This window comes from Dryas octopetala, chromosome 8, assembly GCF_963921425.1.
Source record: "Dryas octopetala chromosome 8, drDryOcto1.1, whole genome shotgun sequence".
In the NCBI taxonomy this organism is placed as follows: Eukaryota; Viridiplantae; Streptophyta; class Magnoliopsida; order Rosales; family Rosaceae; genus Dryas; species Dryas octopetala.
The window spans coordinates 11,567,209-11,583,345 of NC_141373.1; the positions used below are offsets into that span (position 1 = coordinate 11,567,209).

The 16,137-nt window shown below is 36.2% G+C and overlaps 3 protein-coding genes across 7 annotated transcripts; 2 read left to right on the top strand and 1 right to left on the bottom strand.

Moving 5' to 3' along the window:
* Positions 1-205: 205 nt before the first annotated feature.
* LOC147277219 (uncharacterized) lies at positions 206-4,880 on the top strand. 4 transcript variants are annotated; one of them, XM_086254461.1, is made up of 6 exons: positions 206-367; positions 522-598; positions 1,064-1,136; positions 1,424-1,783; positions 3,721-4,061; positions 4,169-4,880. In XM_086254461.1, exons 4-6 carry the CDS (start codon positions 1,624-1,626, stop codon positions 4,715-4,717), a joined length of 1,050 nt encoding a protein of 349 aa, XP_086110587.1. In that variant the 5' UTR covers positions 206-367; positions 522-598; positions 1,064-1,136; positions 1,424-1,623; the 3' UTR covers positions 4,718-4,880. The 4 variants fall into 4 exon arrangements, with proteins under 4 accessions (XP_086110587.1, XP_086110588.1, XP_086110590.1 ...); XM_086254462.1 differs by having other exon boundaries at positions 488-598; positions 1,064-1,783; XM_086254464.1 differs by lacking the exon at positions 1,424-1,783 and having other exon boundaries at positions 1,064-1,423; positions 2,477-4,061.
* A 679-nt stretch (positions 4,881-5,559) lies between these two features.
* LOC147277220 (costars family protein) lies at positions 5,560-7,783 on the top strand. The gene is made up of 2 exons (XM_086253564.1): positions 5,560-5,742; positions 7,477-7,783. Exons 1-2 carry the CDS (start codon positions 5,662-5,664, stop codon positions 7,663-7,665), a joined length of 270 nt encoding a protein of 89 aa, XP_086109690.1. The 5' UTR covers positions 5,560-5,661; the 3' UTR covers positions 7,666-7,783.
* A 2,569-nt stretch (positions 7,784-10,352) lies between these two features.
* HEN4 (RNA-binding KH domain-containing protein) lies at positions 10,353-15,943 on the bottom strand. Of its 2 annotated transcripts, none has more exons than XM_086253562.1 (7): positions 15,103-15,943; positions 12,972-13,403; positions 12,589-12,864; positions 12,156-12,455; positions 11,992-12,062; positions 11,224-11,338; positions 10,353-10,698 (listed from the first exon to the last, which is right to left on the bottom strand). In XM_086253562.1, exons 1-7 carry the CDS (start codon positions 15,718-15,720, stop codon positions 10,561-10,563), a joined length of 1,950 nt encoding a protein of 649 aa, XP_086109688.1. In that variant the 5' UTR covers positions 15,721-15,943; the 3' UTR covers positions 10,353-10,560. The 2 variants fall into 2 exon arrangements, with proteins under 2 accessions (XP_086109688.1, XP_086109689.1); XM_086253563.1 differs by having other exon boundaries at positions 11,224-11,335; positions 15,103-15,942.
* Between the last annotated feature and the right edge of the window lie 194 nt (positions 15,944-16,137).

Consider the following 16,137-nt stretch of genomic DNA (forward strand, 5'->3'; position numbering starts at 1 on the left):
TTACTGGCGAGTGATACTGTGATAGAGTTTGACTGGTGAGCTAGGAGAAGTGCATGTATCATGTATGTGACGTATGTCATTGTCATTAAAGTTAAGTCCTTGTTAAAAAGGATTATTATATAAAATTGCCTTAAAAAACACTCCTTTATTCTTCTCAAAAACACAAAAAACGTTTTGTTTGGCAGCCCATTTTTATTTTTTTAAAATGAGTTTTCAGAAGCAAATCTCAAAAAGACCCTTTTCCAAAAACGATAAACATCGTTTTTTTTCTGATCTCTCTCTGCTCGGACGATGCTATCGTTCTGTATTCGCCGATCTTGCTAAGCTCTTTCTCTCTGCTTGTGTCTCTTCCAGTTAAAATCTCAAGGTAAATAGATTTTTTTTCAAGCTGCACTAACAAAGTTTGGTTAATGTGTTTTCTTCTTTTAGTTTGTTGATTTTGGTTTTAATTGTCTGATTTAGTTCTTAATTATTTGATTACACACAGTGAATTGGTGGGTTTTTCTGTGCTTTTTTCTTAGGGTTCTCAGTGAAAAGCTGAACTGAAGCATCGTTATGGATTTTGAGCTTCTTGGGTCCTTTCCTAAAGCTTCTTTAGGTATGTGATTTCAGTTCACTTTAATGAAAATATGCAATTTTCTGGTTCTTGAGTTGGGCTCTGATTTCTTCCTTATAGAACCCAAATGAGCTTCTCCATCTCTGAGTCTTTTTACCGATTTCATTTCTTTCAAGATAAAAGATAGGCCTTTATTTTTGCTGATTTGGTTTCCTACAACCAGCCCAAGTGCAATGTGTTTGCTGGCTTTGCATTTTTCTTCAAAGTTGGGCTGTTTTTATTTTTACTTTGGGTGGGTTTTGTTTTTGCTATATTTGATATTTTGCCATTTGTGCTGTTGTATAAAAATATCTGATTTATTTCAGTTTATGGTTCCTCAGCATTGAGTTTCTGTTAACTGAGTTTAGTTTTGATTCTACCTTTGCCCCTACCATTTCTAGGAATTGAGCATTTTAGTGCTGGTCTTTATGTATGATGAAATTATAAGTTTAAATGGTCATGCTTCAGGCTGCTGAAGGAGCTAGGATTTCTGGGGCTTCAAGAATTATAAGTGTTGAATTTAATTTCAGAAGATCTGAAGGTGAGATATACAATTCTTAGATGGTTCGGTGATGTTTTATGTATTAGAATTTGGTATTTAGGCAGAATATATGTTTTAATGTTTAGTGATTGATTCATACACATTAATATACTCTGCTCCTTAGTTAATGCTATTTGTTTCTGTACCCAAAAAAATGCTATTTGTTCTATTTGGCCTAACCTTGAAGACCCTCCATATGAATTGGGAAATGTTACTTTTTAAACTGTTTGTCATGGAGGTGCTATTTTGGTTAACTTGATGCCTCTACTTTGTGTTTGGATGTACAGGCCCCTAGTGACGAATGCACGTTGTGGGCTGCATGGGCTGCAGCCCATGCTCTTTTTCTGGTTTTTTAGCTTACCTAGGTAGCTTAGCCCATCCAATTTCCATCCCAAGCACAGTAGCCCACTACCTACAGTTTAAGTATTTTTTTTGTTTATGCTGAGGAACAACTTCTCACGTGCTGCAGCTACTGCCTCTTTGTTTAATGAAAAAAAATTACTTTTACTTACTTCCACTCCCCCCAAAAACAGCCCATAGATCCGCACTTGCTCCAACTTCTTTCCTCTGCAGCTCCAAAACTTATCTCCCCGGCCCCACACAAATAGCTCAACCCTCCAATCTCCAAGGGGTGCCAAGCCGCCAAGGTATTATATATGTATTTGCACCCAATCTCTATACTCTTTTTTTTTGGCTCAACTATCTATTAAAATTAGAAATTTTTGCAATTTTAAAATTAGAGCTTTGATTATTTTTTATAATTAAATTAGGGTTTGATTCTTTTTTTGATTAAACTATAGCTTGATTATTGTGATGGTTAAATTACAAATTGATTGGGAACATATAAAACAATATAAAATTCAAAATTGGGAACCTATCAAGTTGGGATTTGAAAAATTGGGAACATATAAACAATAGACATGCAATTCTAAATTTAAGTTGTATATCTTTTATGTGCAGATATTCATTTTCAAGGTATTAATTAAGTGACTCATACTTATAGGTCTACAAGTTATTATTGTATGATCATCCACATTAAAAGAAAATTTTCTAATAGTATCGATACTTAATGATTTTTGCTATTTGAAGAAACTATGACCCAACTTAGATAGTATTATATTGTATTTGCATTGCATGTTTAATTGTTGTATTGCTATCTTTTTTTTTGTGCGATTTTTTTCATTTGTTTAGATATGCATTTTTAGGGTAAGGCTCATTATGTTTCCCCTAACTAGGTGTAACTTTTTTTTTGGCTAATGAAATTCATTTATACGGTCGAGTTTCACTCGTAAGCTAAGTTTAGCCCACCCCATTTTAAAATCCTGGATTCGTCCCTGCAGGCCCCTATGTGTTATATAGCCTTTAGATGTGAAAGGGGATCTATCTATTTTTTAAATGAATTGATGCAATGGACTATTGTTTTAAGGCTCCTATGCAACCTGCCATCCAATTTCACCAGCCTACTATTGTTTTAATCTCTTTGAGATTTATTTCTCCATTTAACTTATTCAGATTCTTCGAAATTTACTTTCCACTTAGGATGTAAATCATGTAATTGGAAAAAGGGTTTTGGTTACTTTATTTCTTTTATAGGCTGCATCTTTCAAGGTTTCCAAGTACCTGTGTGTTTTGAGTAGTGCTGATGGGTTGGGAATTATTACTGAGTTGTTGATTCTGGATTTTGCATGTTCTGATTTTGACTTTCATATGTGTTTGGAATAGAAAATAGCGTTGCATGACAGTAAACTTGCCATTGAAAGACAATGATGACATGTAAATTTTAGATGCGTGTAGTCAATCACTATGTTTATGTAGTACCTTAGGCAATTGCACTAACTTGATTTTGGTGCTCATGTGGATGATGAACTACTTAGGTGCTTCTACTGCTTGTACAGTTATTTAATCTAAACCTTAATGGTGGTCGAACTTAATGATGTTGCAAGTTGTTGGTATCTAAGGAAATTGCACTATTGCATGAGTGCAAGATTCATTAACATTTCTTATTGGTAAAAAGAAGATGTAGCTAGAGGAGCATTATAAATGTGTAAGTCACTGCTGGAGTCTAGACTTAGTTCATGTTTAATATCCATCTTTGACATACTTTACGTTTGTTTTTATTTCATCGTTCTCTGTTTATGTTTTCAGTTTCCTTGATTTTTTGAATTAGAGATCTATTTGTGTTGGACCTGCTTGACTGTCTGAAATTAGAGTTCTATTAATAGGGTGTATTTGATTCCAAATTAGAGGATCTGGTTTAGAAGGTAAAACTACATGTTAATTGAGGGTAAAACTCAAGCAAACCAGCCTATCCTCCATGGGGGACTTGCACGGTGGTTGGAACAGAGATTGAGGGTAAAACTACTGCAGCTAGATCATATATATAATCTCTCTGTGTGTGTGTATGTATTAAGGTCTATTAGAGACCATGTTTTGGCCATAGTCTGTTAGATTTATTCAATGAAGTTGCATTATTGCAGAGAACATTTTTACTCAAAAAAAATGGAAAACAGTATATGGTTGATTAATAATTATCAGCATGTGAAGTAACTTTTTTTTTTTTTTTTTTCATCTTTATACTACATAGTGTACGAAATGACGTCAAAAAAGGACTTTGAAAATGACTTTGACAACGTTGCCCAATGGCCAATTCCCATTGAGGAACATTTCATTTACCTATTGCATGAAGCGATAGAAAAAGGCTCACAAACCTCAACTTTGGATAAGAATGAATGGGCTGCAATAGAAAAGGCTCTTTTTAGTAAATTTGGTAAGAGATACAATCGTGAGAAATTGAAGGCAAAATATAATCGATTGCGTAAGATACATCGCGAGTTTGCAAAGCTTGTGGCTTATACGGGGATGAGTTTGGACCCTAACAACAACACGGTTCAGGCATCCGAAGAAGTTTGGACAGCCTACATTAAGGTATGCCGTATGCGTTGTGTTGTATAATTAACTACTGAAATGTTTGGGAGTCCTATAATTGGCTATGCATATTGTTTGTTCTCATGTGCCTTGTTTTGGTTTTACAGAAAAACAAGTTTGCAAGCCGTTTTCGTAAAAAGGGATGTCCTCATTATCATTTGCTTAGTGAAATTTTCAACAACACAGCTGCTACTGGACAAATGCATTATGCATCTACTCATTCTCCTCCAAATTCCAATGACGAGAGAGATTTAGAGACCGAAAGTGGCACAAAAGCTTATAGTGAGGGACATGAAGGTACTAGCAACACACATAAACGCTCTCCTTTAATCCCCTCAGTTGATCTTCACTCAAAATCAAAGACATCTAAGTTAGCCAAAATGGATGATGCACTTGAAGTCTGGACAAAAGCTGGAAGTGGTAAGACTGAAACTTCACTGGCAAAAATCAAAAGTAAGAAGAATAAGGAAGTTTCCTCTCCTTTTAGAGAATTAGGCTCCATTGAAGATTGCATGGAAGTATTGGAGGCTATGGAAGGCGTGAACGATGTTGCCTATGTTAGAGCTTGTGAGAAATTTACTAGTTTGGATTGGAGGAGGATGTTTATGAAGATGTCTGATGCAAGGAAAAGAGCATGGCTCCATAGCCTAAAATGAATGTTCGTTATTATGTTAGGATAAACCTAACATTCACCTTTCTTAGGTTATAAACTTATAACTTCGTGTGTTAGTGAATTAGTTGTGCCTTGGAACTTTGAAGTTGCTGTAGCAAGTATCATCACTTATATTTTCTATTTAGTTACTTGATCACGTTTGCACATGAATGGTGTCTTATATAGTTTTGTTTTGACAATTATGCTGGGGTGAACATGTGTTTTCTGGTACATTATAGTTTTGTCTGTACTTTTATTCTTTTTTTGTTGAAGGGTATTAACGAATTAAACGTGCTATTTTAATCCAATTAATTACTCAATAAACCTTCCATAAAAAGAAAAGTGAAAATATGATTTAAATACTAAACTAAAACACTTATTTTAAGCAAAAACCCACAAAACAATTCCATGTTTTATTTATAAAATCGTGTAAAAGATTTTTTTAATTTTTAGGTCACATGGAGTATTGGAGGGGCATAGAACTGTATCTCTTTTCCTAACGTTGTATACTTGTATATGACTTTTACAGAGTAACATTTTATTTTTAATTTTTTCTTTAGGGGATTTATATAAGCAGCAAAAAAAAAACCATCCTCTATTCACTAGAGTGACAAATTGTTGTGGAAGGACATTTTCATGACAAAATGCTACAAAGGTTAATAAAGTAATTTCTATTTTCTACATGCCCTTGGAAAATGCTCTAAATAAATATTAAACTACAGGAACTTAATTAAAAAAAAAAAAAATTAGAGTTCCAAATAATTGAAGAAAATTCTAATTTCTCCAGACCCAAAAAAAAAAAAATCTAATTGATAAAGGTGGGTCCTTGGTCAGCCTATCTTCTGGCTTTGGTTTCTCTTTTTTTCTTGGAAAGTTATTTTCTTTTTCCACACTCTAACAAATAGAAGGCTCTACTTCTCCGAAGACAGACAATAGGAAAGTGAAACCATGAATGTGGACGAAGAGGTTGAGCGTCTCAAAGAAGAAATCCAAAGGCTTGGCAAGGTCCAAGACGATGGTTCTTACAAGGTAATCTCACATGCAGTCACACACAATCACGCAAACACACTCTTTCCAACTCTGTTTTACATTAAATCTATTCTGTTCTTTTTCAATTTAGTGATAATATGTTAGACAACTCAGTGTTAATATTTGATTCTGCTTTTGTGCTCGACCCAGATTGAGAAATGCAAGTATAAAGGCTCTGACAATTACTGTGATTTTTTTTTTTTTTCTGGATCTGAAAGTAGTTTGGACCATTTCTATGGTGGATCTGTAATGTTTTAGTTGACTTTTGGATATTTTATAGAGGGAAAATCTAGCCATGTTGATGGGGTTGTTCTACTAAAGGTTCTGCGTTTTTCTTTTCTCAAGTTTCTGATCTTGTGATTGTATGGTGAATCTAGGCTGACTAACTCATCATTACCAACAAAGTTCATTGAAAACTATAATTGTAGAAAAGACTCAAATCATTTGGTATTGATTTGTATGTAAATCTAGAATTCATTACTTATTTCTCATTGGATTTTGTTTGATCTGATTGTTCATTAATAGAATTCCTTGAGATTCATTTCGAGATGTTTGGTTCTTGTGATGGGATTTGTAGATGTAGTTCATCCTTTAAGTTGAAGGTGGCATTTTTCACCCTATTTCTTTCAGGACTAACATTGCAATTTAGGAGTGGTTTTGCAATTTTGATTGTTTTGATTTTTTTTTCTTTTGTTGGGGCTTCTTTTGGAAGTATAATACTAGAAACAAAGTCAATATCACTGTAGTGGTCATTTCTTTGGGATTAGAGTGTTGATATGTGAAAAACCTGGTTTTCCGGGTATGAGTTCAATACAAAGTTTTCATATGACAATATGTGACAGATAAGCATAAATGAAATTTTGCACTCCGTGATGAACAGAAGCATCTAACCGACTGTGTTAGAATGTTCTGCATCTTGCATCTCCCCTGTGTCCTACAATTGCAAATTATTCCCATTTAAAATTTTTTAATCACTCAAGAGAGAGAAAGAGAGAAAAAGAAATAGTCCTGATCCGAATTGAATCAAGCAATGAATGCATGCATTTCGTTATACTCAAAGCTACTCTGCACCTCCAAAAGAGCTGAACCACCATTTGGTGTTTGATATGTTGGAAAATCATTGTGTGATAATTCAGCTCATTCAGAGTTTCAGAAATCTTTAGGCTTCTGATATCTACTCTGCTGTTTGGGCTATGACTTTGAATTTCTAGCCTTCTGATGTGAATGTTATATCAAGGAAACGAAGATGAAAAAGCTGGCGGAAGGAGCTGTGCATAAGAATTCTAATTTTCTCCCTCCTACATTTATCAGAAAATATTATTGTTTTTTCAAGTGAATGAGTATGGAAGCCCAAACACAAGCTTTTTTGTTTTTATTTGTTTTTTCTGCCAAATGAAGATTTATTTGTTCAATGGCTCAAGAAGGAAAAAACAAAAGAAAATTAATATCAAATGTGTGTACAAAAGTTCATTCAGGCATGCATATGGATGTGGCACACACACACACACACAAATCACAAACACTTTGTGAAAAATGGAGTAAGTAAGTTGGACAATATACTTTGCTATGCTTAATAACCTTTTTTGTATTCTTTGGTTGCATTCATAAGGTCAGTGAGAGGTTTCTATTTCTGTAGTGACATTATCTGAGGTGTGGTAGTACCTTAAGCTTCACTATTTCTACATCTCAACTTTGTTTTCCTACTATATATGAAACTTGGTTTAATTTCTGTAGGTCACGTTTGGGGTGCTTTTTCATGATGATAGATGCGCAAACATATTTGAAGCATTGGTTGGGACACTAAGAGCAGCAAAGAAGCGGAAATTTCTAACATATGACGGTGAGCTACTCCTGCAAGGAGTTCATGACAATGTGGAAATCATACTCAAACCCACTCCAGCAGCAGTGACCGAGGCCAAATGATTCAGGTGGGAAGAGTTTGAAGGATTATGCAGTTGTTTCAATTACATGTCCTGTTATATTCATATATCATGCTTTCTGTGTGAAAAAAGACTATAAATTTGAGACCCATGCTTGCCCAGTTGCCCCCCTTTTACTCATTTACTGTACTTAACCTGAAAGTGTTCATTTCAATAAGTTGAGCCAAAGTGAAACAAGAGTAAAAGGGCACCAGGTCACTTCCCCCTTACCAATGTGTACACAAAACCAAGAATGAAAATATCGTTAGCGATGCAAATTTCGGAAAATTTACAGAGAACCAAAATTGATTTAAAAACACAAATTTTGTATGAAAATTTAGGAAATACTACATTAATTAATAATGTATGACTTAAACATGTAAATTTCATTCTGCCACTCCCACTTTACACAGTATGTTCTTGAAATTTGAATTCTAATGTGCAAAAACTTCTTATTCTCCTTAATCCTGATTGGTATAAGCAGCTAATACAAATCCTTTTTATCTTTTGAACACATCACCCAACATATTAATTTATCAAATTACCCAAGTGCCAATAGCTAATATTCGTATTACCAAATTCTTTTATCAAGAGTGTGTGTGTGTTCTGAAAACCTATTCATTTAGCCATGAAATTAACATGGGATGATGCCCACCAAAAAAAGCTTTTGTAAATATCCTCACGATTCACACTAATGCTAAAATCCATCAGTATGGCGATGGCATATTGCCTAGATATCAGTAATATCTTTCCACTCATTGATTTCAGTGAGTTCAAAGACAAAAATTTTTATGGAAATATCGGTATGAACATTTTTCTCCTTGGTTGAACCCTTTTTAAGCATTGAAAATTCAAGCAGTACACAAGCAATATCATTCCTTCTTTAAGAGTAGAATTTTGAGGTCCATTCACCTCCAATGCAACAAAATTTATTCACAGTAATTTTTTCTTTAATTCAGTTCAAATTTATGAAGAATGAACCCTCTTGTGTATTGTACATTTTATCTTCCACCATTACTTTTGGAAATTCCAAGTCCTGATTCCAGTTAAAGGTGATACCACGAAGAGTATTAAACATGAATTGGAGTAGAGAACAAAAGGAACAATTTCTTTGGTTTCATGACTTGCAGACTCATTTTTCTTTCCCTTGGATTTAACACACAAGAACAATAAAAACCAAATAAAGATCCCCTAATGTAGGAAAATAAGGTAAAAACATGGCAATGCTATGAAGATGATGCCACGAAGAGTATTAACCATAGATTGGAGAACAAAAGGAACAATTTCTTTGGTTTCATGACTTGCTGACTCAATTGATTCTTTTCCCTTGGATTTAACACAAGAACAATAGAAACCAAATAAATATCCCGGTAAAAACATGGCAATGCTGTGAAGATGATGCCATGAAGAGTATTAAACATAAATTGGAGAACAAAAAGAACAATTTCTTTGGTTTCATGACTTGCAGATTCAAATCATTCTTTCCCTTGGATTTAACACAATAACAATAGAAACCAAATAAATATCCCCCTAATGTAGGAAAAGAAGGTAAAAACCTAGCAATGCTACTGTCTATGTAACTTGTGATCTATGATTGTTTTGAATTGTAGAGAAGTAAAGAACAACAAGACAATGTAACCCAAGAGAAGAAAATATTAACATCAAATATTCCAAGATCACTACTAGACATTAGCTTCACACTCAGTACCGTTTGTTTTGCCTCATGTTTGATAAGTGCAAATATGAGAATGAACGGGTGAGTTTCGCATTCCCATTGGTATCCAAAACCCAAAAAATGAGGGTCTTGCATTCCCACAGTATCATGTCATAATTTTAACTTTACAATAAAAGATAATGACAAATTATCCTTATATTTATACTTTCAAATAATAAAATTCCATTGTATCATGATAACATTATCTTCATTCTCAACCTTTCCAATTAAGGGCTGTGCATTATCTATGAAAGTTCACAGAATCACATTCAACCACAAAAAGAAAAGCTTACAAACCTAACTTCGCCTAACGGGCAGTCACTCCAAGAGCTACACGCTAAAAGATCACTAGCCAACGAAGAGAAAGACTATTGCAGGAAGTTAGTTTCCATGTGATTATTGAAAATGAAATATAATTGGGTTGCACTTGCAGAAAATGACTGACAATGACAATGTCCATGTGAGATGCTAAAGGAATTTTGTAAAAAGAAAAAAGAACAAAAAGAGAAACACCAAGTCCTAGAAGGTGAAAAGGCAATGAAGGTACTTTGAAAATTTCATCGAAGTGTAGGTGTACAGAGTACAAACTATCCCCTTCCATGTATTTAATTGAAAATACCAAAGAAAACTACTACTCTAAAATCTCCTGTTTTCATTTTAAATTTTAAATCTAATTTTACCCTTTAAAGAAAAATTGAAACATTGTTAAAAGAAAAAAAAAAAAAAAAAAAAAAAAAAACTTCAATGCCCCTTTCCTTCCCTCCGACCCATAGCTAATGACCATTGCAGTTAGTCATGACATATTTTCTAATTTTAAAAATTTGATAACAAAAAAAATTGATAAGGAATAAAAATTGATGAATGACGAAAGTGTAATTTCATTAAAAAAAAATCTAGGAGTTAACCAAGCAATTCCGTTGTCACCCAAAACTGATTCTGAGATTTAAAACAAGGTTGTGAAAACGGTAGCAAGACTCTTGTCAAACTTTCCACTTCTTTCTGAAGAATACATGATAAATCAATCAGGGCACAGTGAATCTTAACACACTATTGACAGATTGGCGAATGGCTGAATGTTCCTACTTTTAGTGTACAATATTTGACATAACAAAAACCAATTACCAAGTGATCACCCACCACCCGGATTGTTCTCCTGCAAGTATGTCTCTCAAGACCAAGTATTTGTCATGATGGTCCAGTAAGAATGAATGCATGGAGGAGGCTCTGTGCTGCCTGGGTTTCATCAGGTGTCCCAGATATGACAATAATCCTGTCAGTTGTCCCTGGACGGGGTTCGTGCACTATTACCTTGGCACCTGAAATCTGATTTACGAAGGAAACATAAAAAAGAGAGGGTAAGTTTAAGTTGATATACAATGAGACATTTTAGAGAGATCAAAACAGTAGCAACTTTGATGCCCTAAGTTTGGCTTTGGGGTGCACTACAAAAATACTCAAGCTCAAAGGCCTGCCTCCCCTTCTCTGACAATCCATATAATACCCCAACTACCCCTTCCCTCAAACAGGGGAGGGAGATCTGGGTGAGGAAAAGGAGAGAATTCTTCTCTGGAGAAGTAACTATGTTCTTCCCAGCTGTTCCAGCCACTTCAATGTGCTCCTCCCTAATTTTACATAATTCTTTCTCAAGAATAATATACTGATTAGAAATTTTAGTACACATGGGCAGCTCTCAAAAATAATAAAGACAAAGTTGTTATCTTGAGGTTTGAAATCCAACAATCAGGGCGCTTGCTAGTCTTGCTAGCTATAGATGATGAGCACATTTTGATTAAAATAATACCAAAGAACCAATACTACGAAAAATTATGAAATTCAAGTTTGGAATACCTGTCTTAATCGAGCTAAATTGGAACCGTTCTCTCCGTACACAGAGCCAACAACATTTTCAGGAACTATGATCTCTACAGTTGTATTTGTCACAATAGCAGATTTGCTTCCGCTGCTGATACCAAGGGAAAGGTTAAAAATTAGGTAATAATGCAGCCTATTAGAAACTTAGAATACATAATTCTTCACCTTTCCAATAGTAACCAAATAAGGTGGATATTTTATTTAAGTGACACACTGAGATGTCAGATGGAATACTACATGAGAGGTAACTAGTTTATGATCACTTTTTAAGTGACAGTTCAGTATTTCAATTTAGTATGAAATTAGGGCTGCAGATGATATGAGCAATCAACTAGCACAATGAGCTGTGTAATGTCCCAGAAAGAGGTAAAACTGTGCGAATGTCTTTAATTCCTACATATCATCAGTTGATATCTAACTGCAAGAGCTAAAAGAGTCGGTTGGAAATCACAAAACGGGATGTCTGATTTGACTACTGGTCCACCTTAATCCCTATATCTTATTCAAATTTCAATTTCACTTGAAATCCATAAATTTAGATGCACCCCAATGGCAGCTTAACCCCCGAAAACATCATGATGAGTTGATCCCAAATTTATTAAATGTTTCTTCAAACCAACCTACTCAAATCTCAAGATCTGATGCTATCTACTCATGCTTTATCAAGGCATCTATTTTTTTTGAGACCCATTTATAGCTTAGTTTAATCTGATAATTTTCTAGGCATTGTGCTGGGTTACCAACCTGCCAAGTTCTGAGCCACTTTTAAGAGACGTTAAACCCCTGCCATCTGTGAGGCCCCTTGAAGCTACCATCTGCAATTCAATCAATAAATCAACCGAGAAAAATAAAAATAAAAAGAGTAAACCACATGCGTGCACAAGAATGAGAGAGATAAAGAGGCTTACCTGTGATGCCCATGGCCTTGGTGAGGAAGGATGGTCTAAACTATGGGAAAGTCCAAGATGATCCATACTTTGAGTTAGAGTTGTATGTCGACTAAGACCATGAGAAACACCAACTGATGGTGATGGCTGATATCCAATAGGAGCAGGATCCCTGAGTCTTCCATAAGGACTGGTATCAGTTAGCATGGATGAACTGCTCCTCCTTCCAGAATTATTTACCGTGCTGGAGAAAAGGTTATCTCGTAATCTACCAGTAACATTGTACAAGGCATCTTGCACATTTGAAAAATCTCCTGAAATCTGTAAAACCGATGACAACTAAATATATGAGAAGCTTGCGAGTTAATATTATCAAATTTATGTCACCAAATATAACAAATTTCACTAAATGGGACTAAATGGGGCTTGCTTAGAGATTGTCATACCACCGCACCTGTACAACTTCATCATTCTCTAAGGCACACTTCGGGACCTGGTCACCCCCTATTATTCGTATACCAGCACCAGTTACCTTCCGGATCTCTGAAACTATTACACCCCCTTTTCCCAGCAAACAACCAACTTGGCTTGATGGGACTACAAGCCGTGCAGTAAGGGGTGACCCTTTATTTGAGCTTGGGTCTTGCCCCTTTTCAATGCCCGCCTCTACAGACCTTGAGAAAATAAGAACAATAGCCTTTTGTGCTGGCGAGTATCGTGATTCAGGACTCTAGAAGATGAAGCCAATATAAAACAAATTACTAACAAATATGCCTGTACATATATTGAAATTAGAAAAAGAAAAGAAACAACAAGAAAAATAACTTAATGACAAACCTCTGTTGCAGTAACAGTAACTAATCGTTCATCACACTCAGGCACAGCTGCTGCAACACTTATAGCAGCACCTGTCTCATTCTGAAGAGCCCTGACAATGGCACCCCCCTTTCCAATTACACCCCCAACCCTATCATTGGCACAAAGAATCTTAAAAGTAACTTCCTGCTGTAGTGTTCTTGTCTCCTGTGTCGGGATCCTTTCAGCCTCAATTGATGGCGGACGAACTCCTGAAGCATAACTCATGGAGCTGCTCGGCATTGTGTTCCTCTGTGAAAGATGATCTAGACGCAGGTCAGGTAAAGTCTCACGGGGAACTGCCTCGAAAGGCCTGCTTCCAATCATCCTTGTCTTGTCTACTGATGGACAATCTTGAATGCGGCCAGAGACAGCAACAAGTGCTTTCTTTACAGCAAAAATATCCCCTTCTATCTGCCACACCATTGAATCATTTTCAAGCAGAGAAAGAAATAAAGCTTTTTTATATTACTGAAATGCAATCAAATGGAGGCAAACAACCATATTACATGCAAACAGTCACTCAAGAAGCTTTACTATGACACAATACAAGGAATAAGCTTTTTATATTTTCTGTTACAACAGACCTGAAAGGCAAGCGAAGTCAGAAGTAGAAGTTAACAAAACTGATAAATTTAGCTCCTGAAAGGAAAGAAAAAGGATGACCTTATATCACCTACCAAATTCTTTCCTCCTAAATGTTAACTAATTTGATCAAATGACTTCTACAAATGCAAACAAGAGACTTAAGAATTTATATTAATCATCAGGCTATGGTTCAGGTCAAAATCAAGTATGCAAATGGCACAAGCCCAACTAGCCCAACTTAGCAGAGTGGCAGGCAGGAGATCAAAACAATTGTCTAAAACTGCCAAACTTTGTATCAGTAACTCACAGATATTGTTTTCCATTTCAAGTTAAGAGTTTATAAGGGTTGTTATAATATTCCTCCTTTATATTTTTTTTTATTTTTTTGAGAAGCAGTCCTAATTATAAGAAGACACGGTACAACCTTAAAACCTTCTGAATATAATCATAACCATATATTCTAAAGATCCACCTCCTCATCAGTCATCACCAATTCTGATACATGTTATCCGCATTCTTTATGATAAAATCAGAGAAATACAGTAATTCTTATCTCCTATATTCCCAAATAAACATTATAATTCTCAATATCCATGGACCTCAAATGCCAATGGCATCACTTACTCCAAATTGCTTTAATATTTGTGTGCCAATATGAATGTTGCCCCCATGAAGATCTCCAAATGAATTTTTGTTTAAAATTTTATTTCTAGAATTTGCATTACCTACACGAAGGTCTTGCTATCACTGGAATGACAAAACAGAGTATTCTACTAAATGGTCTTTACCTTGTCTCTAAACAAGGTTTAATAAGATTATACAAAATATCTCAATATCAAGGGGATGTTAAGCTTAGCCCGGTATTCAAGAACAATGATGGTCTTTTCGAAAGCTTAAAGAATTATACTTGCTGTCTTCTTTGTTTCAAGTCCTACTTCAAAGCATTTCTTCACTGGAAATAAGCTTCCTCAATGCAATTCCTTACTAGCTTCTAGAATTATCACCGAGGACATCTAGTACGGTTTCTTACAATCTGACAACATAAGCATTTGTCTAGTAAGAGAACATTATCCCTGTTTCTTATAGAATTTCCTTATTAATAAAATTCTCTCATTTCTACTGAAAACCTGAGAATAAGCCAAAAACTACAATGTAAGAACCAGTAAAATCCCGACAAATTAAAGTAATCCAGCATAACCACAGACCATCCTACTCAACAATTTGGTCCTATTGGAAAAGAAATCAAGCACATTTAAACTACAATAACCCTAGACTAATAAAGTTAGTTCAAAAGTCCACACTAAAGTTTGAATTTTTACATAACCTAAACAGAATTTACCAAATTCAATTCAATAGTCCATACTCATCTCATCAATTTGGGATATTCACATAAGCTAGAAATGATTAATTCACTCCATCACACACAAAGAAAATGCAGGCCTTTTGAAGTAAAACCCAAACTCAAACTTACACGCAACGGCAAAATTTCAATTCAATCTCCAAAAAAGCAAGGACACAACCTCACCTCGACCATCTCGTCCGTGGCAGCAGCACAAGCCGGCAATTTCTCATTCAAAACCCTAATCTTACAACCAGTCTCCTTCCTAATCTTCTCCACCACCTTCCCGCCCTTCCCTATCACGGACCCAATCTGCGCCGTCTCGGCGAGAAACCGGCACGACACGATTCCAACCCCGGCCGCTATCGCGCCGCTCTCGGCCGCCACCTCGAGAATCCTCTCGAACACTCTCAGCAGCGCGTCCTGCGCCTTGGACACCTCAATCTCCTCCTCCTCTCCACCGCCATTGTTGTTGACCGGAGTCCTCAGCAAAATCCTGGACCGGATTGCGCTCGGGGCTATCACCACCACGACCCGGTCGGGCGACTCGACCAGGGCCTCCTCGATTCGGATCTTGGCCCCGGTGGCCTGCTGGAGCTGCTTGATCACGCTCCCGGACTTTCCGATGACGCCGCCGATGCGCGACGCGTGGCAGAGCATGCGGAAGGCCACGTGGCCCGGAGGGACGCTGAGCGGAGGCGGCGGCGGCCTGGAGCGCTTGGAGGATCCGTTTTCGAAATTGGGCTCGGAGGACATTATCGATATCGAACGCTTCGCTGGTAGAGAGAGAAAGGTGCTTCCCATACTACTTTCTCTCACTAAAATTGTTTCTCTCTCTCTCTCTCTCTCTCACTGTTTATATATGGAAAGATTCACCTATCAATTCCCCTCTCTCTCTCTAGAATAAATTGTTTCTCTCTCTAGGATTTTTTGGTCCCTAAGGCCGGAGACTTGTGTTGCAGACAGTGGGGTTTTGGGGGCTAAGCTGCGCTGAGGGATTCATGATAGGGTGCGCAGTGCGCATTGGGCATTGCTGCATTGGGGAAATTGGGTGTGTGCGTGTGCACCTGACTGGCACGCACTAAAATTAGCAAAGCTTGCTTGAATAATTACCATTAAAGAAAATTTAATCACGCCAAACAAAATCTAAATGGAAGAATTTTTTCTTTTTTTGAGAGTCAAATCATTATGGGTTTTTTTCAGTTTTGGTACTCAAATTTT